This window comes from Oncorhynchus tshawytscha, linkage group LG06 (assembly GCF_018296145.1).
Source record: "Oncorhynchus tshawytscha isolate Ot180627B linkage group LG06, Otsh_v2.0, whole genome shotgun sequence".
Taxonomy (NCBI): domain Eukaryota; kingdom Metazoa; phylum Chordata; class Actinopteri; order Salmoniformes; family Salmonidae; genus Oncorhynchus; species Oncorhynchus tshawytscha.
The window spans coordinates 51,320,041-51,344,439 of record NC_056434.1 but is presented as its reverse complement, the minus strand read 5'-3'; the positions used below and the strand labels follow the sequence as shown (position 1 = coordinate 51,344,439).

The following is a 24,399-nucleotide window of genomic DNA, read 5'->3' as shown; positions in this document are numbered from 1 at the left end:
CAGCCTCCCGCTCTCTCTCTGACATGTCATACAACACACAGCCCGAGTGATGTCACTTTGTTTTTGTGTACTCCATACCAGACACAGAGCCCTGAAACATGATGCATTCTCTCTGAGAGATGCCTGTACTCTGTCATGCTCGGTTAGATCCCGGGGCTGTAAGGCCACGGGATCAGGCTCACGTAGTGAAGTCTCTACAAAGATATTATATTACAGAGTTTAGCTGTATAGAAGGAGTTCCCAAAATACCACTTATTTTGAAAAAAAAAATGTATGATGTGAAAATGGAGGCAACGGGTTTTGTTGAGTTGCGGAAATCCAGTAGTCTGAAAATCAATGACGTCGTTGTATCGTGTTATCTGAAGGCTTGAGTGACCTCTGGTGGTTCTGTTGAAAACAATTAATGGAAATGACTGTAATGTCCTCGGTTTAAAATGTATTCAGTACTATTACTAATGTTTTTGTTACTATTATGGTTAGGGAACTTAACCATGACGCATATTTTCTTTCTCTCTCATCATATTGGATAGACAAGGGTGAGTCTACAACTCCAGCAACAAGTTGGGGGTAAAAAGTTATCCAGTTCATTTACAGTTAGTAAGGGACGTCGACATCGATGGGACGTAGGCGCGGCAAACGTTGACATCGCATTTTCACCTATTTCCTAGGCTGTTTTTACATTGTGATTTTGAGTTTAGCAACCGTCTGCAAATCCATCAGTTCACTCTACACCTGGCCAAACTTCTGCTAACTTTTTTATATTGCCACTGCAAAGAGACTGTATATGAAACTGATCAACCGGACTCTGGACCAGCGAGGAAGATACATCTTGATCTGCGGCGCCAACTGACCAATTTGTGCAAGAAGGACGGAGAAAGTAGCGGAGAGGTTTTGAAACCAAGCAAGATGGATAATGGTTTGTGTATGGTAAACGACGACTCCAACTTTGACCACAGAGATGTGGGTGTCTGTAAGAAAGGATGCAGACTTCTCTTGCAGACAGACATCGCCCAGGGAGACCATTGCTGTTTAGATGCGCTACGCATGCTGAACGATGCGCTCCAGGAACGGAGCGTTACCTTGGAGCATGAAGCCCGGATGCAGCGGCTCAGGTGGGTCAGGAGAGAGCAGTCCCTACTGGCCCAGGTGTCATCCCTCCAAAGCGAGGCGCAGCTGACTGCTCTGAGATACCAGCGAAAGTTGCACCAATACATGCTGAACATCAACAACATAGCCAAACAGGTTATTGGATATTACAAGGTGAGAACTTGTATCATATTAAACCCAACACCATGTATTGCTTTTGATGTGATATAATTACATAATGTCAAGTTAGGTAATGCCTACTGTGTTTGAGATGGACACATGAGATGGCATCTATAACACTATATCCCATTATCCAGCAACGTACACTATTAGGCTATTTCTCTTTACTGTTTTTGTTTGTTTGTTATGATAATGTGTACAGAGTGACTCAGTAGCTTTTGGAATCTGCCTGTCCCAGATATCTGAACAAGGTCCAACTGATGCACTGGATGAACTACAGGACCAGGAGGAGCATGGCCTGGTTCCAGAGGTAAGCCACTGCAACATTCTAACTCTACCGATGATTACATCTTTTACCTGAGTGGCATACTTGGGCTTTTCCAGAGCACATCATTTACTCCTTGTGACTGAGGGGATTCAGTCAGTATTGATCATCAGACCTATTATATTTAACACACTAACATTGCTTTGGCTTGCCCATGTCAGACAACCCTTTGTTCCAAAATGGATTTCAAAATGGACTTCCAGGCCCCCCTACCTAAGTTGGAGAAAGCTTTTTCACTGCAATCTAGATCCATAATCATTATGCCTAATTCTATGTAAAACAATATGTATATTTTACTGCATATCTAATATACGTTTTGAGCCGTCGGTATCCTCTTGACTAGTGGTGAAAGAAACTAAATATGGTTCTCTGCATCTCTGCTAAAATCTGGGTAAAATATTGAAAGGAATGTGAGTCTTATTCAGGGCATTTAGTTATTGCTTACTTTTCTAAAGATGACCAACCTTGCCAGCAGGCATGCCAGCTAAAGTATTTAGACAAGCTAGCTACTCTGACTTGACAGGTTTTTTTTTTGTGCATTTGTGCTGATGCCAGCGATGATTTGGGTCTCACTGTGTGTCCCTCTCAGATGGTTAAGCATTGCACCTGTCCTTCCATTACTGTACCTCACTTCCACCTTACAAAATGTTTATTTCACCACCTTCTCATTTAACGTCTCAAACTATTGCCATACAGGACTTCGCTGCTGTCGCTTGCCTTTCCCTGACATTTCTGCAACTGTTTAATGACGATAATGTCGTGGTGGAGAGTCAACTTCAAAAGAATGGATTCCTCGATTCCTTGCACACCCACTCCTGGTGTCGACTCCCATTTTCTGAGCGTCAAGAGTCGATTCCTAAGATTTAAATAGGATGCTGGCTTCCGGGTTAAACAAGCAGTGTGTCAAGAAGCAGTGCGGCTCGGCAGGGTTGTGTTTCGGAGGAACACATGGCTACATGGCTCTCGACCTTCACCTGTCCGGTGTCCGTACGGGAGTTGCAGCGATAGGACAAGACTGTATCTACCAATTAGTTATCTAGTTGTGAGCAGTGACACTGTGGGTTCTGCAGCGTGCTGTGAGTCAGCTGGTTGATTTCGATGGTGCAGCTGAAAGTCTTCACTCTGGCCTCACACAGAGGATGACGTCAGTTAGCAGGATGAATAATTGAAGAGGACTAATTTAAGTAAGATGAGCAGGCCGAGTCACTCCTGCCTTTACAAAGGATCCTTCTCTGTGAGTAGATAAGGGGTTGAAAACTCGGTGAGATTTAACACATTTTGTGGGCCTATAGTGCGCCTCTGTTGATGTCCTAAGCCTAAGGGACCAAGGACAAACGGCTACTACCACTAACGCACAGTTTGAAATTGCTTCTATGTATACTTGTAACATATTTTCATTGTAATTGTTATAACATGTGTAATGGCTAGAAGTGTAGCTCACTGTTTCAGTGTTGTTGTCAATGGGAAGAGATCGGTAGGTACTCCGTTAGCCTTTTCAAGTGGAAAGGGCCTATAGTTTAGAGTGTTGCTGACCCAGTAATGGTATTCTGGAGAGGTGCCATTCACTAAAACAAAGTGAAACCCAAGGCACAATCAGGCCTTTTCACCTGGCTGTGATTGATTCTACTGGAGATGTAGCTGGTCGCTCGTCTCATTGATACCTTAGCCTGGAGTGAGGGAGGGAGAGAGAGAGAGATAGGTTTGGAAGGAGGTAGAGAGTGGAGGGAGAGAGAAGAGGGAGGTATGGATGGAGGTAGGGTAGGAGGAAGAGAGTGTTAGAGACTAAAGGAAGAAGAGAGAGACTGAGGAGGGAGAGAGAGAGAGAGAGAAAGAGAGAGAGAGAGGGAGAGAAAGAGAGAGAGAGGGAGAGGGAGTGAAGGCCATTCTGATTAGACCCAGAGCACAAAGATGACAGAAATAGATTGTGCTGTGACAAGAGGAAATATAGATTTATCACCTACACTTTCGTGTCAGCTGATTTGATTTGATTTTTGGGGGGAGGAAGCGAGACTTGAGTCCAAACAAAAGATGATTGCCGATAAGCAATAGGATTTTCAGTTGGATTTTCCCTCCCCAACAGCAAACTCAATGTCGCCCGCTATGTTTGAGGAGAAACAAAGGAGAAACAATCTCATTCAATTAGTTTGCAGAGAGACACACAGTATCAGATAGTCTTCACCTCTGTGTGTTGTAAGACACTGGGGTTTCATTGGTCACGCACTTTGCGGATGGACACTTGGATTGTCTTTCTGGTGTCTATTCAGACCCTGGTTGCTTATCTAGACAGCGTAACTGTGTTGTCTGTCAGTCCCTTGCAGTCTGCTTCTACCAGACTAAAGTTCGCCATTTAGGGGGTGTTTTCTGTACCTGACATGCTCGGTTGCGGTGGTCAGTCGTGCGGAGTAAGCACGGTGTAACTGTTTACTCTAGCTCCTGGCCGTATTTCCTACTTCCTGTATCCTTTGACTAATGCGCACAACTGACTTTTAGTGGAGCAGCTAGAACAAACTTCTTCGTGGCTTTATTTAGATTGTAGTACTGTAGGGAAGGCCAAGATAATGGTGTTTTTTATAGCTCTGTAGACCTGTATACATACCTATATGTGAGATGCGGTTGGTTCATCGAGTCTTTTTTGTTTAAGAGATATCAAAAAGTATGCCTCAAGTATGTCTCAGTAGATGATTATTCAGGTCTTTTAACATGCTGCTTTTGTGGGTTAACTGAAATATTTAATCTGTGTATTTTTTCATGAATTGTCATTTAGGTTTACTGGAGCAATGAAATTCTTAATATTTCTTTCCTTGTTAGATTGGCTAATTATAAAGCTTCGACGCTTGTGGCCTTCTCATTAAAATAAGTAGAGATTGAGATGATTTCTGGACCACGGAAGGTATGGCTAGGGAGCTGGACCTCACCACCGAGGTCCTGAGAGGGCACTTGCAGCACACACACACACACACACACACACACACACACACACACACACACACACACACACACACACACACACACACACACACACACACACACACAGACACACACACAGAGAGAGAGACACACAGACACACACACACACACAGACACACACACACACACCGCCAGAAACACGCACTGTTGTGTTTGGCGATGTGTGTGTTGACTCTGTATCCAGTCTCCCTCCCCCGCGGTGCATAGTGTGTGTATGTGTGTGCGTGAGTGTGTGTGTTGACTCTCCTCGGTGGTGCAGTAGATTTAGAGGTGTGTTGTTTTAGGCAGAGGATGTGAACCAGGAAGCTGTTCCCCTAAAGGCCACCGGGGTCGTGAAGAGAGTTATGCTGGGTAAAACTGTGGCTTTTTTGAAAGGCTCTTTCAAGCAGTTGAAGAGTTGTTAGTTAGTTAGTTTGAGCTGTGGATGGTTGGAGTATAGCTTATGTCCCGATCTTAGGTAAATCACACTAGTTGACCCCTAAGAACTACACTTTAAATCCACTTTGATGTACAATAAACTTCGCTGGTTCATCAACATGTGAGCCTGTGTGTGTACACATCTGTGTTTATTCTGTCTGCGATAGTGAACCTCAAAGCACAACATATTTGCTCTCAGACGAGTGACCCAGATGTCAGGTACTTTGAGGCCGAGCGCCCTCCGCCCAATGACTGGAACCATTATACCACTCGCTCGAACAGCAAGGGAGACCTCTGCGCTCTTCACACCGTAATGAGTGCAGCCTGGAGCCTGCCTCTCCACTGAACCTGGGTGGCGTAGAACAGATCAGAGCTCAACACTCATGGCTGCAGAATCTGGTGAAGAAGTCTAATACCATCGCACAGTTCAAAGCCATAACATGCTGTGAGCAATGAGTCAAAAGAAGCCAGACAGTTGATGAGATGAACAGGTTGAGAAAATGCATTTCGAGGGACTTCTTTATAGGGCCAGAGAGACATTTTTTAAATATTTGTTTTTACAGTAACACACACACACCTCTGTGTCCAATGATTTTACCCCTCTGTCACGAAGGGCTCTACTGCATAGAAGGGCTCTCGTGAGACTGAGTGTTTAGCTCTCTGTGTCTTTATGATGAGTAGATCGCTTTGTAAGTGACTTGATTCACCCACAAAATGGCTGCTGTGGTTGACTGTTTAAAAGCCCCAGACCCCCACACTTCAAGTCTCACAGCTGGGGGGCGGGGGGGTATGTTAGTCATTGACCTGGTGGGTCTCTTACCGTCACAGAAAACAACACACTCTTACGTTATCCTGTGGCCTAATGTCCAACTGTTACAGGACGGTTAGGAAAGTCCTGATTCAGGACACATGCACGCACACAGCTGGCTGCTTATCATCAAGGAGTATGTAATCAGGGGCCTGTATCCACAAAAGGGTCTCAGAGTACAACATTGGTCATAAGTGATAGGAATAGAGACATTTTACTCTTATGGGTAAAAAATAAATGCAATGCATGAAGCCTCTTTAGTCATATGAGACCAACCTAGTAGACAGATATTTAGGAGACCTCCTGAGCTGTCCTAACCAGTTAAAAGTTACCAGCAGGTGTGTTGATTATAGAAAAAGGCAGCAAGTCAGTGGTATGCTTTGGAGTTGACAGAATATTTTAATATTTCTATATAATGGAGACCTACAGTACATGCACCACTATATCTTGAGCTTTTGACAATGATTTCACATGAGGCATCTTTTTCTTTCAATTATTTCATTAACCTACATCATGTCATTTCAAACTACCCCTAAATTGGGCATGCCTATAAGTTGGGCAATTGACAGCATCTAGGGCCTATGTGTTTGATGATTAATTATAGACCGTTTAAACTTTCTATGCAACAATAATTGCAAGCAACCCTAATGCCTACTGTGCCAAAAGCGAGTTATTGAATGGGAATGACAGGTTTGTTGATATAACAGTAATATCGTCAAAATGAGGATTCATACTATAAAAGCCTATGCATAGTACATTATTCAAAATATCAGAATTTGTTTTTTTAAAAAGGCCAACATATTAGGCAAGAATTAAGAGGAGGCAAAGTGATCGTGTCATGCTAAAATTTGATCACAATTTGACCATTGCAACATTTGATGTACAGTCACATTCGCTGTGGTTTTCTGAAGCTCTATAAATTTCACAGCTGGCGAAGCCTCATCGCGATTGCTTATATCCCCCATCATTTGCAACAATGCCAATGAGCGTCATCCCTATCTATACTTTGCGGTACCTCAAACTGTCTTTAAGACAGGTTTTAACAGGATTCCTAGGACCTTTTCTGAGATGCTTTGTGGATATGAGCCTTAGGGCTAGACTTGGCCCGGTCCGCCTGCTGAGGAGTTTTGTCTGTGGGACAATTCTCTCCCGCAAACTAAGCCCTCGTGACCAGCGTCAGCACTGTTGAATGACATGAAATGAGGTGAAATACCATCCAAAGAAATGTCTCCTCTGTACTGTATCATCATTTTGTTCAGCTACAATCAGCAGCACCCAGTCTCAGACAGCCTCTCTGTTCAGAAGGAGGATTAAGTCCCAATAAGTGAGGGAAAGGGAAGCCGTTAGATGCAGAGAGACAGGTGTACAGTTAAGACAGCCTGTACAGACAGCCTGTACAGTATAGTAAAGTACACTACATTATGGATGTGTTGAAGGGAGAGATAAGCCAAGGTAATGTGCCAGGTGCACTGGGTATTAGTTCATGAAGCTTGGCGTTGGGCACTGCACTGTACTCTTGCCAAGGGGAAAGCCAGAGGGACAAAAACAATTCCTGCTTTCTACTTCATGCTGAAGAGTAGATAATCCTCCTTTAAACCCCTTCAACACATCGCTGAATTAAAAGACATGAAAACAACATCACACTTTGTTTTCATAGGCTTTCAGTTACCCTGGCACAGTATCAGAGGGAAAACTTAGAAACAAAAAGCTACCTGACTTCATCCAAGTCTGAGCAAGAGGGTTTTGAAGATGTCAGAGCCTCTTGTGAGGCACACAGGTTAGGTTAGTCTGTGTTTACTTTGAAGTGAAAGAGACTTTAACTGTCTGACAAAGTGTTTCCTCGTTAGCTGCTTCAGTCCTCTCTCTTCAGGAAGTTCCATGCGACCCCCGTAGAGAAAGACATGCAGTTTCAAACACACTCATCCCCACTCAAACAGACAGCTTCACAGACGTCTGCCTTGCCTTGTCTGCCTTCCATAAATCCCTCCTAATGAATATGCATAGCCCTGTTATTTGTCCTTTGGAACAATCCTTCTAGTCTTCTAGTCAAATCCCATTGTGAAGAGGAGAAAGACGCGAGTATGAACAATAACAGTGGGGAATCTTATAGGGGAGGTTTGACAGATCTTCATCAATGGTAAAAATGTGTGCGAGTGCCAGTGCGTGTGTGTGGGGGCGATTCCTCAATCACAACTCACTACTGACAGCTCTGTATTGTGTGGCCTTGTAGGAGGAAGCGAATAGTGACAAGCTTTGTGTGTGTTCTTAATTGGAATTTTATTAAACAGAATAGAGCTGCTTAATTTAATTTAGTTTGACTGCAATAGAGATGGAAGCTGTGATGGGTTTGATTTTGAAACGAGGTACATTTGGTAGGGTCTGAGGGGATGGTTGAGGTTGTGAATATTCACTCTGAGGAAGCACGCGGTCATGTCGTCTCATAGATAAACCTCAGTGTCTTTTTTGACCATGGTTGTTGTAACACTCCTGTAAAGACAGGAGGAAGGAGGAAAGACTACATTTCACCGATTATCAGCCAGCTCCAAGTAGCTGATTAGTTGTCCGGGATTGGAAGAGACATTCAGCAAGAAAGTGCAATTGTCATTTTCAAATGGAACCTGTGATGTCTCTTCTGGTAAAGTGTGTCCATCCGAGGAATTATCATGCTTGGTCCGTCAAGTGTGCATTTGTGTGTGCGCTAACATGCACAGTCAGCGTAGGCTATCCCACCCAGGACACAGATGTCAATTCAACGTCTGTTCCTCGTCGGGTTCAATGTCATCTCATGGAAACAACGTTGATTCAACCAGTGTGTTCCCAGTCGGATGTGTTTTGTCTGTGTTTATTTTGTTATTCTGCGTGTGTGGGCCTGAGTGTGTTTTCTCTCTGGACGGTCAGTGTTTTCTCTACTCCATTTCTCCCTATTTGACCTCCGCCGTGTCTGTGTGCGTGTGTTTGTGTGTGTGTGTGTGTGTGTTTGTGTGTATGTGTGCTGAGTCATCATAGTGAGGTCAAAGCCTCTCTGTTGGTACCAGCCCTCTGCCCGACGGACAAATCGGCCAAACTCTGATTGGATCAGATAAGATAATAGCCAATCAGATCCAATCTATTTTATTGCGCCAACGCTGCCTCCAACATTGAGATCATATTGTTAATTTAAGTGTGTGTAAGTGGGGTGGTAGGGTAACTTACCGTCCTTCTCCAGAAGATGGCAGAATGCACATTCTGTGTAGGGGGGAAAAAAACAGTCAATGGAAGGTACGGGTGTTGGCAAATTTGGTATTGTGAGGCTGGCGATTGTAGAGAGGGAGACAGATAGCATTCTAGGATTTGAGTTGATATTGTGGATTGAATTGTTCTGGGACTGTCTACACATTTTACAGCCGGTACATCTTTTCCATTTATATGTTTATTACTGGTTCAGCTCAAATATAAACTGATTGCATTCTGTATGGCAGCATATGGAATGGTCTCTACTCTTTGCCAAACAGCTTAGGGTCTAGATATTGTGTTTTACGGTGTATGTGCTTTTTTCCTGTGTACGTCAATCGAATATATACACAGGACTATTTAAAAATAGAGTATCTCCCCAAGGCTTCAAGGCCCATGTGAAGTGTTCTGCTCAGCTTCCCTTCCCCTCTCATCTCTCGTCTTGAGTCACCTCAGCTGTGCTCTCGGTTCTATGTACTTCCAAGAGAGCCTCCGACTTACATAAAACTCTGCTTACAAGCCTGTCATGTTATAGTCTACACAGAAAGTGGCCAGTGATGTTCCCGAGCCGGGATGGGCTCAGTTCCCCCCCCAAAAATAACTGTTGCACAATGTTTGTTTTAAACAACATAGATTTTTCATGAAAAACTGTATTAAACCAGTTGATTCCTAGTGGTGTAACTGCAACACAAGCTACCCCCTAAAACTTTGAGCAATTGGGAAAACGTCAAGACCCATTCCAGCCACTTATTTGTGAGGCAGCAGTTGATTGAAGTTCCAATTGACTAGCACATTCCTTGTCATTTCAGCAAGCCATGACACCCGCCATCTCAGATTGTTCTGAAACTGCTTCCGTAGTTAGAAACATACAGGATTGGCATTCCTGAAACATTGTTTTGTTGAAATTTAAGTTGAAGTTTTAAGCTAATTGATTGCAACCAAATTGGCCATTTTAATTCATAGGATTCAGATAATATTCAGTAAATATAGTACCCAACACCCTATTTCGACCACATTTCTTCCTACTAATGAGAAAGACGAGGAATCCCAACGGACACCCATGGATCCTCCACACCCCATACCAATCCCACCCCAATAACGAGTATACAGTATCAGTTCTCTATGTTTGACAAGTAGCGGGAAGCTGCGGCTTGGAATATTGTTTCTCGATACCATGTAATGTATTCCCTGTGAATCTGGATAGGTTTTTGTTCCCCTGTTCAGAGAAATAAGTAACTTTCATTATTTACCATAAAGTAGTTTTGCTGGTCTCTTGTGTTTATTAAATAGATCACAACATTTCCTTTGCAACTTTGGGTAGAAAACCAATATATTTGGCTCATAATGAAAATCAATTGCGTGGTCATCCTCACAATTCAAGCCAGTCTTCCAATAAATTAAATCAGTTAGTTCTTCTTTCATGCTTAATCGGTGTCCAGGAAACAGCTCCTTTGTATGTGGTTTATTCCCTTATGAAAAGTTCTGGATTAGTTACTATTAGACCATTCCTGGTGAACAAGCAAACTACTAGGCTACAGCACATCACAGCACATCAATGTTATGGTCTCTAATGGTCTTTGATGGTAAAAGTCCCAAACTCACACTGTATGCATTTCGCAATTTTATTAGAATGTGTTGGGTTTAATGATAATGTCACTAATCACAATACATATAAAGCTGTTTCCTGATAACATAAGACTGACATGCAATTCATTATTTTATTAGGGTTGTCACAACATTTTAGTCGCTAGCCCATTTATCTATCAACGTTTTGGGCATGTTGTGTAGGAAAGGTCTTCATATGAGAATTGCATAGAAATAGCCCTTTCAGAGAGTGGCCACTTGATGTACTATTTAAGAGAGTTGGGTTGAAGCATTAGGTTGCTAAGAGAAGGATAAATGGAATTGCTTTTATGGAGGACTGGATTGAACTGAGGATGACCACACAATTTAATTTCATAATGAGCCAAATCTATTGGTTTTAGAACACAAAATTGCCAAGGAAATGTTGTGTTCCGTTTAATAAACACAAGACACCAGCAAAATGAATAAAAATGTGGCAGTATAGCAAGAACAGCGCCATTTAGTGGTCAAATAATGCAAGCGACTTCAATTTCAAATTTCTCTGAACAGGGGGAAAAAATATCACCAGATTCACAGAGAATACATTATATAGTATGGAGAAGCAGTACTCCAAGCCACACCTTCATCCTACTTGTCAAACATAGAGAACTGATACTGTGTACACTCACAGTTTATTAGGTACACCCATCTAGTACTGGGTCAGACACCCCTTTGCCTCCAGAACAGCCAGACTTCTTCGGGGCATTCTACAAGGTGTCAGAAACGTTCCACAGGGATGTTGGTCCATGCTGACGCGATGGCATCCCGCGGCTGCTGCAGATTGGACAGTGGTACATTCATGCTGTGAACAGCCCGTTCCATCTCATCCCCAAGATGCTCTATTAGGTTGAGGTCTGGGGACTGCGCAGGCCCTCAAGTAAACTGAACTTGCTGTCATGTTCCAGTTCCAGTTTTTACACTCCTTATTTGTCCAGTGTTGGTGATCGCATGCCCACTGGAGCCACTTCTTCTTGTTTTTAGCTGATAAAAGTGGAACCTGGTGTGGTTGTATGCTGCAATGGACCATCATTGATCAACAAGATGTGCCTTCCGTCCTGCACGCTGCTGTTGACCTGTGCCGTTATTTGTCTGTTTGTGGCCCCGCCTCTTTGCTTGCACGATTCTTGCCATTCTCCTACGACCTCTTTCATCAATGTTAGTTAGCGGTATGGGCCAGTAGCGTTTCACACGGTGACGTCCTTCGCTCCGAGACCTTGAAGTCGTTGTTTCCCTTGCTCTGCAAGGGTCACAGCTTTTGTGGAGCGCTAGGTCACGAAGCTTCATGTGTGACTGTTATTGATGTGTACAGAGGGTCCCTGGTTGGAGCCCAGGTTAGTGCAAGGAGAGGGACGGATGAAACACTGTCACCATGACCAAGTTTACATGTGCACAGTATTCTGAATAGTAGCTCATATTCCGCTTAAGGTATTATTCAGGGTAAGCTGTTTACATGGACGTTTGATATTCTGCTCACGAGTGTCCATGAATAAACAGAATAGTAACTGAAATATGGACAGTGACTGTAGGCCTATAACCTCTCACATGTAGAGTCATATAATATTAACTCCTGCAGAATGATGCATTTCTTGCAGCAAAATTATACAATAAATTTACATTTTGTCTCGGGAACAGAAGTGGACAAATGTGATTCACTTCTTTCAGCCTCTTATCTTTGACACTGTTATGCAAGCAGACAGTATTTCAACCACATAGAATATGCACCCAAGATGAACTGAAGCCTTATCAGAAACGTGTTTCATCCTTTTCACCACTTTTCATTTCCTCAAAACCGGTCAAACTGACGACATTCAGACATTTTGCACAGGAATAATCTCTCCGCTGTTTTGGAGTTATTGCGTTTTCTCCCTGGTCCCTAAACCAAAAAAAACCCAGACAACTTTACCGGTGTTAACTAGATTACTAATGCATTCATATACTATCAATGTAATACACTATTCTGGTGAGCACTACTTTATTTAGTCTTCTAGGCCACGGCAACAAGTTACTACTGTATGAGAGAAGAGAAGCTGCATGTATCTAACTATAGTTGACATAGAAATTGGCTTACCAAATGATTGAAATGTTAAGCAAAGATGTATCTAAATTAGGGGTTAAAGTAACCTAAGCCAGTAGAGCTAGGCTATACGGTCCAGTACGGTGTATCAGCAAAATAAACTATTATGGAATTATTATGGTGGATGGAACTGCGCAGGTATAGCCTACTTTTTTAAAGTGGTTTGCTTGACAATCAGATGAAAACATGAACACACAACAACCATGAAAGGCGAAACTGAGCCTGCACAGACAGCGAAAAACACAACAGTGAACGGGATAAGGTGTTGACATGCCACAGTATCTCATCTAAGATCAGCATATCCCACGCATTTTTATCCATGTTTCTCATAAATAGGATACAAACTCTTTCGGTTTATTTTAAACAGGATATGATGTTTATATGTGTCAAACTCAAAAACAGAATACTTGAGTATCACGAAAAATAACGGGATATTGGTGTGGATGTAAATGTGGTCATTGATGCTGTTGACCCGGATAACTCGGTTGGGCTCTGCCCAGCTGCTGGGTTGCTGTGGAGAACGAGGAGGTCAAAGGTTAGGTGATTGTAACCAGTGTGAAATGGCTAGCTAGTTAGTGGTGTACGTAAATAGCGTTTCAATCGCTGTCTTCACTTGTTCTGAGACCTTGAAGTAGTTGTTTCCCTTGTTCTGCAAGGACCGTGGCATTTGTGGTGCGGTAGATAACGATGCTCCTTGGGAGGCAGTTGTTGATGTGTTCAGAGCCCAGGTTGTGGCTAGGAGAGAGACGGAAGCAAGACTGTTACATATACTGGTTGTTGGGTTGGGATTGGCATGGGGTGTGGGAGGTCCGTGAGTGGCTTTAGATTTTTTGGAGGGGGGATTCCTCATGTCTTACTCATTGGTTGGAAGTTTGGTCCAAATCGGATGTTGGGTACTATAGTTATTGAATATTATCTGAATCCTATAAATTAAAATGGCAAATATGGGTGCAATCGATTAGCTGAGATCAAATTATATTTTCATAACATAATGTTTCAGGAATGCTAATCGTATCTGTTGCTAACTACACAAAGCAATTTCAGAACAATCTGAGATGGTGATTGTCGAAATTCTCTTTATTATGGTTTTTGAGGTGGAACGACCCACTAGTTAGTTTTTTCCGGTTCAGGCCTAATGAATCCCAGGGATGATTTGTCCATGATTATCTTCCCTCATCGCTCAGTGGCCATTGAGTGCTGTTGTGCGGCTGAATCAATATCCCTGGAGTATCAAGGGTTGATCACTCATATTACTGATGAGAGTGATTTGCCTGTATGTGTGTGTGTGTGTGTGTGTGCGTGCGTGCGTCTAAGTGTGTGTTCCTATGCTCCGAAGTGTGAGGAATCAGTGGTTTTGTTCTGAGAATGTGTTGGCTTTCCCTCTAAAAGTTTTCCTCTTAAAAAGGACAGAAATTATCGCAGCCCGGAGGAGAAGGGCATAAAATCAATGTTTTATACCGATCTGCGGGCGATCACGTTGAAGAAGTCTCCTGCTGCCGTGCGGAGCTTTAGCATTCATTGTTTGGCTCTCTGTAATTGGCACCTCTTATAGATAGATACACTACAGATTGAAAAGAAAATAAGCATTTCTTTCTTTTCTTTGCCCATTATACGGTATTTCTCTCCTTTGTTTCATCCATCTATAACAATGTTTTCTGCTGCACTAGTTGCTCAAATGGAGTCTAATAGACAAGTGGCGATGGGTGTCAGTTGGGAAAAGTGGTCCTTCTGTCTTGTTCACATTCAGCATAAATCAGAGGGAACCGATTATTTGCTATTCCCTTTGTCTTGCTTCAGTTTATTCCTACAGTATGTTGAGGAGGGACTTGTAATTCATCTTATTTCCTAGACTGTTCTAGGATTTGATTTCTCTCTCACTGCTTTTTCTCTCTCTTTCTATCCCTCACTCTCTTGCATTTGAAAGCACTGTAATGCCTGTCCTTCCTCCTGCTCTCCTTTTTAGTACTATGATCATCAACATCCTCATCAAATAAAATAACATTTTATTTGACACACGCTTCGTAGACAACAGGTGTAGACAGTGAAATGCTTCCTTATGGGTACTTTTCCAGCAATTCAGAGTTAAAGATAATATATATATTTTTAAACATAGAAATAGTGACACGAGGAATAAATACACAGTGAATAACAAATACAAATAAAGAGTAAAAATAACATGGCTATATATAGGAAGTAGAAGATAACATGGCTATATATAGGAAGTAGAAGATAACATGGCTATAAATAGGAAGTAGAAGATAACATGGCTATATATAGGAAGTAGAAGATAACATGGCTATATATAGGAAGTAGAAGATAACATGGCTATATATAGGAAGTAGAAGATAACATGGCTATATATAGGAAGTAGAAGATAACATGGCTATATATAGGAAGTAGAAGATAACATGGCTATATATAGGAAGTAGAAGATAACATGGCTATATACAGGAAGTAGAAGATAACATGGCTATATACAGGGAGTACCAGTATCGAGTCGATGTGCAGGGATACAAGGTCATTGAGGTAGATATGTACTGTACATATACTGTAGGTAGGGGAAAGGTGACTAGGCAACAGGATAGATAATAGACAGTAGCAGCAGGGTTTGGGGTGAGTGTAAAAGTGTGTGTGTGTGTGTGTGTGTGTGTGTTTGTGTGTGTGCGTGCATGCGTGCGTGTGCGTGCGCGCGTGTGTGTGTGTGTCTGTGTGTTGGGGTGCCATTGTAAGTACGTGTGAGTATGTGGGTAGAGTCCAGTATGTGTGTCAGTGCAAGATAGTGCAAGAAAGGGTCAATGCAGGTAGTCCTGGTAGCCATTTGATTAGCTATTTAGTAGTCTTGTTTAGAGGTTTTATGGCTTGGGGGTAGAATCTGTTCAGTTGAAGTGCAGTAGTAGATAGAATAGTCTGTAACTTGGGTGGATGGAGTTGTATAGTTTTTTGGGGAGCTTCCTCTGACACTGCCTGGTATAGAGGTTCTGGATGGCATGGAGCTCGGCCCCAGTGATGTACTAGGCCCCGGATGCACTACCCTCTGTGGTACCTTGCGTTCAGATGACAAGCAGTTGCCATATCAAGCGGTGATGAAGCCAGTCAAGATGCTCTTGATGATGAAGCTATAGAACCTTTGAGGATTTTGAGGGACCATGCCAAATCTGTTCAGTCTCCTGAGGAGGAAGAGGTGTTGTCATGCCCTCTTCACAACTGTGTTGGTGTGTTTGGACCATGACAGATCCTTAGTGATGTGTACACAGAGGAACTTGAAGCTCTCGACACGCTCCACTACAGCCTTGTTGATGTGAATAGGGGCGTGCTCGGCCCTCTGTTTCCTGTAGTCCATGATCAGCTCCTTTGTCTTACTGACATTGAGGGAGAGGTTGTTGTCCTGGCAGGTCTCCTCCCTATGGGCTGTCTCATCGTTGTCGGTGATCAGGCCTACCAGCATTGTGTCATTGGCAAACTTAACGATGGCGTTGGAGTCGTGTGCGGCCATGCAGTCATGGGTGAACAGGAAGTACAGGAGGGGACTAAGCACGCAACCCTGAGGGGCCCCTGTGTTGAGGGTCAGCGTGGCGGATGTGTTGTTGCCTACCCTCATCAACTGGGGTGGCATATCAGGAATTCCAGGATCCACTTGCAGAGGGAGGTGTTCAGTCCCAAGGACCTTAGCTTATTGATGAGCTTCGAGAGCACTATGGTGTTGAACACTGACTTGTAGTCAATGAACAACAATCTCACGTAGGTGTTCCTTTTGTCGAGGTGGTAAAGGGCAGTGTGGAGTGTGATTGAGATTACATCATCTGTGGAAATGGAGTGGGTCCAGGGTGTCTGGGATGTTGGTGTTGATGTGAGCCATGACCAGCCTTTTAAAGAATTTCATAGGTTGAAAATGTCAGTGAAGACACTTGCCAGCTGGTCAGCGCATGCTCTGACTACGCGTCCCGGTAATTTGTATGGCCCTGCAGCCTTGTGAATGTTAACCTGTTTAAAGGTCTTACTCATGATCACACAGTCCCCATGGAACAGCTGGTACTCTCACACGTGGTTCATGGTTGCTTGCCTCGAGGTGAACATAGAAGGCTTGTCTGGTAGGCTTGTGTCACTGGGCAGCTCGTGGCTGGGTTTCCCTTTGTAATCTGTGATAGTTTGCAAGCCCTGCCGCATCCGACGAACATCAGAGCTGGTGTAGTAGGATTACAAGTTTAGTCCTGTACTTATGCTTTGCCTGTTTGACGGTACATCAGAGAGCATAGCGGAATTCCATAGAAGCGTCCAGGTGAGTGTCCCACCCCTTGAAAGCGGCAGCTCTAAATCTAATCAGATTTTATTTGTCACGTGCCCCGAATACAACTGGTGCAGACTTTACCATGAAATGCTTGCTTATGAGCCCTTTCCAACAATGCAGAGTTTAAAAATAAAATAGTAACACGAGAGGAATAAAATAAAATACACAAAAATGGAGCTATATACAGGGAGTAGCAGTACCTAAGGCCGTTACGGTGACCGTATTACCGCCACACTGGCGGTCAAGAGTCATGACCACAGTCAAATTCCACGTGACTGTTTAGTCACCGTAACTAGGCTTCTCCAAGCTCTGATCCTGGTGATGGTCATTAGTAGCCTACCAAACTTGCTAACTGCCTGGTACTCAGCTCTCTATTGTCCCTTTAATCACGCTGACATCAATGCAAATATAATGGAAAATCAAATCAAATACTTCATGAGCGCCCATGAGCTGATGTTGCGCAACATTTCTATAGGCTATGCAAATGGATGAGAAAGAGGTTTTGATGGCCTCTATTAAAACGTTTCTATAGGCTAGACCTACTATATTTATTTCTCAACTTTCCTAATATTAAGCACTTTGCTTTGTTTTACAACAGGAGTATAGCCTACCTGTCTAGCATGAAAATGAACCATGGGAAAAGCATCCTCCATACGCTATTTAAGTGCATAGACAGATGCATGATAATGGTCCTTTCTAAATCAAAACAAATTTGACACATATATTATTTAGATTAAATCAAGAAAAGTCTGGCGGGTGACAATATTAGCATATCACTTGTGAATGATATATTATCACTTGTGAATGATGCCCAGCGTGTGTGCAGTAAGGCAAGAAACAGCACATTCCTTTTTTGTGCAACTGTTTCAAATCATAGTTGCACACCTCATGTAGCTTAGCCCATAGACCTATATGTTTTGATAATTTATTACATTTTTTTTATTTTACCTTTATTTAACCAGGCAAGTCAGTTAAGAACAAATTCTTATTTTCAATGACGGCCTAGGAACAGTGGGTTAACTGCCTGTTCAGGGGCAGAACAACAGATTTGTACATTGTCAGCTCGGGGGTTTGAACTTGCAACCTACCGGTATTAGTCCAACGCTCTAACCACTAGGCTACCCTGCCGCCCCAAAGGTTTGTATCACAACTAAAGTGGCCAAATAAAAGCACATGAATCCGCTTTACAACCGGTGTACAGTCGTGGCCAAAAGATTTGAGAATGACACAAATATTAATATTCACAAAGTTTGCTGCTTCAGTGTCTTTAGATACTTTTGTCAGATGTTACTATGGAATACTGAAGTATAATTACAAGCATTTGTAAGTGTCAAGGGCTTTTATTGACAATTACAGGAAGTTGATGCAAAGAGTCAATATTTGCAGTGTTGACCCTTCTTTTTTAAGACCTCTGCAATCAGCCCTGGCATGCTGTCAATTAACTTCTGGGCCACATCCTGACTGATGGCAGCCCATTCTTGCATAATCAATGCTTAGAGTTTGTCAGCATTTGTGGGTTTATGTTTGTCCACACGTTCTCAATGGGATTAAGGTCTTGGGAGTTTCCTGGCCATGGACCCAAAATATAGATGTTTTGTTCCCTTAGCCACTTAGTTATCATGTTTGCCTTATGACAAGGTGCTCCATCATGCTGGAAAAGACATTGTTCGTCACCAAGCTGTTCCTGGATGGTTGGGAGAAGTTGCTCTCTGAGGATGTGTTGGTACCATTCTTTATTCATGGCTGTGTTCTTAGGCAAAATTGTGAGTGAGCCCACTCCCTTGGCTGAAAAGCAACCTCATACATGAATGGTATCAGGATGCTTTGCTGTTGGCATGACACAGGACTGATGGTAGAGCTCACCTTGTCTTCTCCAGACAAGCTTTTTACCAGATGCCCCAAACCATCGGAAAGGTGATTCATCAGAGAAAATGACTTTACCTCAGTCCTCAGCAGTCCAAACCCTGTACCTTTTGAAGACTATCAGTCTGTCCCTGATGTTTTTCCTGGAGAGAAGTGGCTTCTTTGCTTCCCTTCTTGACACCAGGCCATCCTCCAAAAGTCTTCACCTCACTGTGCGTGCAGATGCACTCACACCTGCCTGCTGTCATTCCAGAGCAAGCTCTGTACTGGAGGTGCCCCGATCCCGCAGCTGAATCAACTTTAGGAGATGGTCCTGGTGCTTGCTGGACTTTCTTGGGCGCCCTGAAGCCTTCTTCATAACAATTGAACCGCTCTCCTTGAAGTTCTTGATGATCCGATAAATTTATTTTAGCAGCAATATCCTTACCTGTGAAGCCCTTTTTGTGCAAAGCAATGATGACGGCACGTGTTTCCTTGCAGGTAACCATGATTGACAGAGGAAGAACAATGATTCCAAGCATCACCCTCCTTTTGAAGCTTCCAGTCTGTTATTCGAACTCAATCAGCATGACAGAGTGATCTCCATCCTTGTCCTCATCAACACTCACACCTGTGTTAACGAGAGATTCACTGACATGATGTGAGCTGGTCCTTTTGTGGCAGGGCTGAAATGCAGTGGAAATGTTTTTAGGGGATTCAGTTCATTTGCATGGTGAAGAGGGACTTTTTAAATTAATTGCAATTCATCTGATCACTCTACATAACATTCTGTAGTATATGCAAATTGCCATCATGCAAACTGAGGCAGCAGAGTTTGTGAAAATTAATATTTGTGTCATTCTCAAAACGTTTGGCCACGACTGTAGAGCCTAGCTGGCATACATAGGCGGTACGAGAGTTTAAAGCTTGGGGAAGATGATTATCACTATAAAAATGCACCTTTCTAAGAAAGCATTACCTGCATGAATGGTGTTTTCCCGCTAATTTTTTGCATTATGGAACATTCACACTCATAGCCTACTGCCGTGTGCACATTTCTGTGCTGATAATGTGAAGAAATAGCATAATAGTCTATCATAATTTTGAGCTAAACGTTCTGATCCGTTTCATCAGCCTGATTGCTTTTAAAACATTTTTTTTATATAGGAGTGGGATCTATTACATCCCACAACTGTCCCAGACTATTTTTGGAATATTTAAAATAGATCAACTTTTGTACTATGGGGGATAATAGATTGACATAGGCTGGGGATAATAGATTGACATAGGCTGGGGATAATAGATTGACATAGGCTAGTGATTCTGCCTACTCATCTTGTTGCCTGACGAAAGCAAATGTGGACAGTTCTTCTAACATCTTCAATATGCGCCTCAGACTTTGATAAGAAGGACCCGATCACGTGACGGGCATTGGCTAATCAGAATTAAGATATCTGAGAGAGCCATGTGAGTGAGAGGTGCCTCCCGGAGTATGCAGCTGGTAGAATTATAATTATTATATTCAGCTCAAGTGCACAGCGGCCACTGGTCGCAAAAAGCATTGATTTCTTTTAGAGGGCATTACGGACACACAAAGGGGACGCTGCCGGGAAATTCAAGGCATTATCAAGTGCTTGTCCAATTGTGCATGAGAGACTGATGAAGTGGGTGCAGGCTGCGCAAGGAACAATGCAGAGCTCATGCCTTTCATGCAACTTTGGAGTCTCTTCATGCATCCTTAGAATGTATTAAAAACCTATAGCCCAACGTTTGTATCACAACTCAAGTTGAATAAATAACTCTAAATGAAGCATACAGGAGGACCAGTTTCTCTGTTCACCCCTCAACACAGAATAGCCACGTGGGCGCACTCCTTCAGAAATCATTTGTAGAAAATATCCTATCTATTTTATTCAACTATGTTCAGTTGTATTCTTCATACTATAAGATAATATAAAATAAAGCACATCTTGTCTGCTAAATGAACTAGTGTAGCCCACAGCCATATGGCATAGCCAGATCAGGGCCTAACATGAGGACAATGCTTTTCTTGTCTTCTGAATTAGACAACATTTTCTTCATATCATATCACCTCTTAAGACCTGTCTAAAGAAAATAATGGATTTATTGTGATGGTGTAGGCTATATTTTAATGGATTTATTAGATTTTTAAAAATATTGGTGTTCCAAAGGTCTGCATCAGTGGATTGTAGGCTATGCGTGGAGGCCAGGAGAGGCTACGTCTGTTTATGCTAATTAACGGTCAATTACTGTGAGACCCGCAGTTATTTTCTTGACAACCGCCGGCTGACACAATTGAATGACTGCCACAGTCCTAAGTACCAGATCAATGTGCAGAGGTACAAGGTATTAGAGGTTGATACGTACATGAAGGCAGGGAAAAGTGATTAGGCATTGGGATAATTAATAATAACAGTAAAATAAAGAACAGCCTTTATTAGTTCAGTGCGGATGTTGCCTGTAATCCATGGCTTCTGGTTGGGACGTGTACATAAGGTCACAGTGGGGACGACGTCGCCGATGCACTTGTTAATCAAGCAGGTGAGTGATGTGGTGAACTCCTCAATGCCATCGGAACATATTCCAGTCGGTGCTGGCGAAACGGTCCTGTAGCTTAGCATCTGCTTCGTCGGACCACTGGGCATGTCACTGGTACTTTCTGTTGGAGTTTTTCCTTGTAAGCAGGAACCAGGAGGATAGAGTTATGGTTCGATTTGCGAATGGAGGGCGAGGGAGAGTTTCTACGTGTCTCTGTGTGTGGAGTAAAGATCCTCTAGAGTTTATTTCCCTCTAGTTGAAAAGGTGACATCCCGGTAGAAATGAGCTTAAACAGATTTCAGTTTTCCTGCATTAAAATCACCGTCCACTAGGAGTGCTGCCTCTGGATGAGCATTTTATTTTTGGTTTATTGCCCTATATAGCTCGGTTTGGGGTGGTAAATAGATGTCTATGAAAAATAATGATGAAAACTATCTTGGTAAATAGTATGGTCTACAGCAGGGATGGGCAATTCCAGTCCTCAGGGGCCTGATTGGTGTCAAAGTTTTGCCCCAGCCCCAGCTAACACACCTGACTCCAATAATCACCTAATCATGACCTTCAGTTTAGAATGAAATTTGATTAATCAGCTGTGTTTGCTAGGGATGGAGAAAAAGTGTGACACCAATCAGGCCCTTGAGGACAGAAAAAGTTCCCCCAAGTCCCCCCATAACTAAGTGAGTTCAACTGTGAATGGTCCTGGCGCATCCAACAAAAGTGTCAAGGGAAGCCAGTTTCTATTTGGCTTCACACCAATCACATCACATCAAAAGCGAAACGTAATTTACAGAAAAATTGTCGCATCTCGTTGTATCGTTGTCCTCCAGTGGCTAGCCAGCTAGATAGAAAGAAATGTGCCCTTTCCTAAATTAGTCATGGATGGAGATTGGTTTGACTTAATTCTCCGTATTGGTCAATGATTATAACGGTGATTCAGATCGAACCATACACACACAGAGAGAGAGAAATCAGAATCATGGACAGCCACATCATATTTAGCTTACGTTGGTTGGACTAAATTGTTTTTGGCATCTTTTAGTTGTCACTGTATTAAACTAAGCAGAGGTGATTTGATTATGTTGAAATGTAAAATGAAACGGTGCTGAAATAGTGGAGGCTGTTTTCTTTTTTTTGCGGTACCTCTCTGTGGTTCGAAATAGTTCTTTAGTAGTCCAAAAATGTCAGAAACTTTGACTTGCTTGACCATGCTGTAGGTCATGTTACTGTTTGTTACATGCGATATGCTTTGTGGACTTCACCGGACAGATGTTGTTTTTGGGATGGGAATGAAGGGGTGGTTGAATGTATTCCGCCACTCTCTTCTTATTGTCTTGGCCTTTGGCCTATATATCGTGGTCGCAAGTCATATGAACTAACAGGTTGTAGAGAAAACAACGCAATTATCACAACGCACAGTTTGTAATATGTTTGTTTTTTCTGACTTGGCCGCTACTGACCTCGAGACTTCCATAGTATCAGAGAACGCGCGACAGCTGCTGTCTTACGAGTTCACGAGACGCTGCCGTTCTGTCCTGCCGATGCATAGAAAACCATGATGGAAAAACCATCCTCTGTAGCATGTGTGTACACAGAGAAACACCATCAATTCAATCTATGTTTGCACTCTCCATAATGGAGCCGCATTAGAATGAGGGAATGAATAGTCAATCTAATGAATAATACAGGGCTCTCTCGCTCTCAGTTTGTGTATGGGTGTTTGTGTGCTATGTAGGCTACTGTATGTGGATGCCAACGTGGATAATAACGTCTCCTCTCTCAATCATTGGTTGAGCCCCACAAGGAGAACCGGTGCATTAGCCGCAGCGGCCAGGTGATAAATCAGTTGTCTCCATCAGGGGGGGCTTGGTGCTACAGCTTCCCCCGGAGGTCTACCAGTACTGTGCCATACGTCAGGGGGCCAGGGTGGCAGGGCACAGTGAGTGCAACCCCGAACACCGCCTGCTCTCCTGGGTTCCCTTTTAATTGCCACAAATGGGCGCAGATAACAAGTGCCATTATTTCTCTCTCTGGTGTGTTGGCGATATGCAGCGGCCTCCTGTTGTTTTTTGCCATGCAGAGATGTCAGGGTTCCCGAATGTAATTGGAGGTTCTATCAGGATTTTATGACTGTTTACTCTAGTGACGAATAGTAAGGCTGGGAAATATTGTCCTCATATTGTGTGTGTGTGTGTGTGTGTGTGTGTGTGTGTGTGTGTGTGTGTGTGTGTGTGTGTGTATCAAAGTGTATACAGGGCTCATCTGTAATAAAAAGACCTTGGTCTCAGCGTGACTCCCTGTCAAAGTAAAGGTCATAAATAAATACAAGTTTGTGTGTGCGTGCTTGTGTTCATGCGTGTGTGTGTGACGTGTACAAGTGTGATATTCTCATATGGAGCTTGCCATTGCCATACAGACAGGTGTGGGGCTCGGGGCTCAGACACACCAAGTACTTAGCACCACTGAACAGAGTGCCAGCCTTAATTTGCACAACGATTGCGCACCGATTGCTCCAGCGGCAGGGCCCTAAAACAGCGCGCTGAACGATAAATCGTCAGACAGACATTCTGTGGGATGTGTGCGAGCCTTAATGCTGTTTACACTTGATTTATGCAGGAGGGCCGAAGCCTGGGGCTAAGGTGTTATCTGTTTGCTGGCCTAGGGCTCTATTCAATCCGCATCGCGGAAAATTCCCCTTTACAGCGTGATTGAAGTTTAAAGGCAATGTCCCCACTTTAGCAGAGACTGCATTCACAGTAAACACTGCCTATGTTGCCTCAATCGGAAATTACCTTCACATTTCTATTGCCTAATCTGTAACGCTTCAGCGTTACATATTGAATAAAGTCCCTAGGCTACTTAGCACCTCTGAACAGAGTGCCGGAAGTAGTCTGCGCGCTGAGTACGCACCGGCTTTACATGTAGAATCAAGTGAAAATGTTGGCAGTCAGATATCTACAGCCTGCTGAACGATCGGCAGAACGATTTGTGCAAACCTTAACTATCAGATGCTGTACCACCAGCCA

The 24,399-nt window shown here is 43.1% G+C and overlaps 1 protein-coding gene across 1 annotated transcript in view; it reads left to right on the top strand.

The window, feature by feature from the left end:
- Positions 1 to 412: 412 nt before the first annotated feature.
- Positions 413 to 24,399, top strand: part of LOC112253496 (PDZ domain-containing RING finger protein 4-like) — a 201,252-nt gene continuing 177,265 nt past the window's right edge. The window contains exons 1-2 of the mRNA XM_042323347.1: positions 413 to 1,260; positions 1,505 to 1,576. Of these exons, the coding sequence (XP_042179281.1) occupies positions 907 to 1,260; positions 1,505 to 1,576 (426 nt within the window). The 5' untranslated portion in view covers positions 413 to 906. The remainder of the gene's footprint in view (positions 1,261 to 1,504; positions 1,577 to 24,399) is intronic.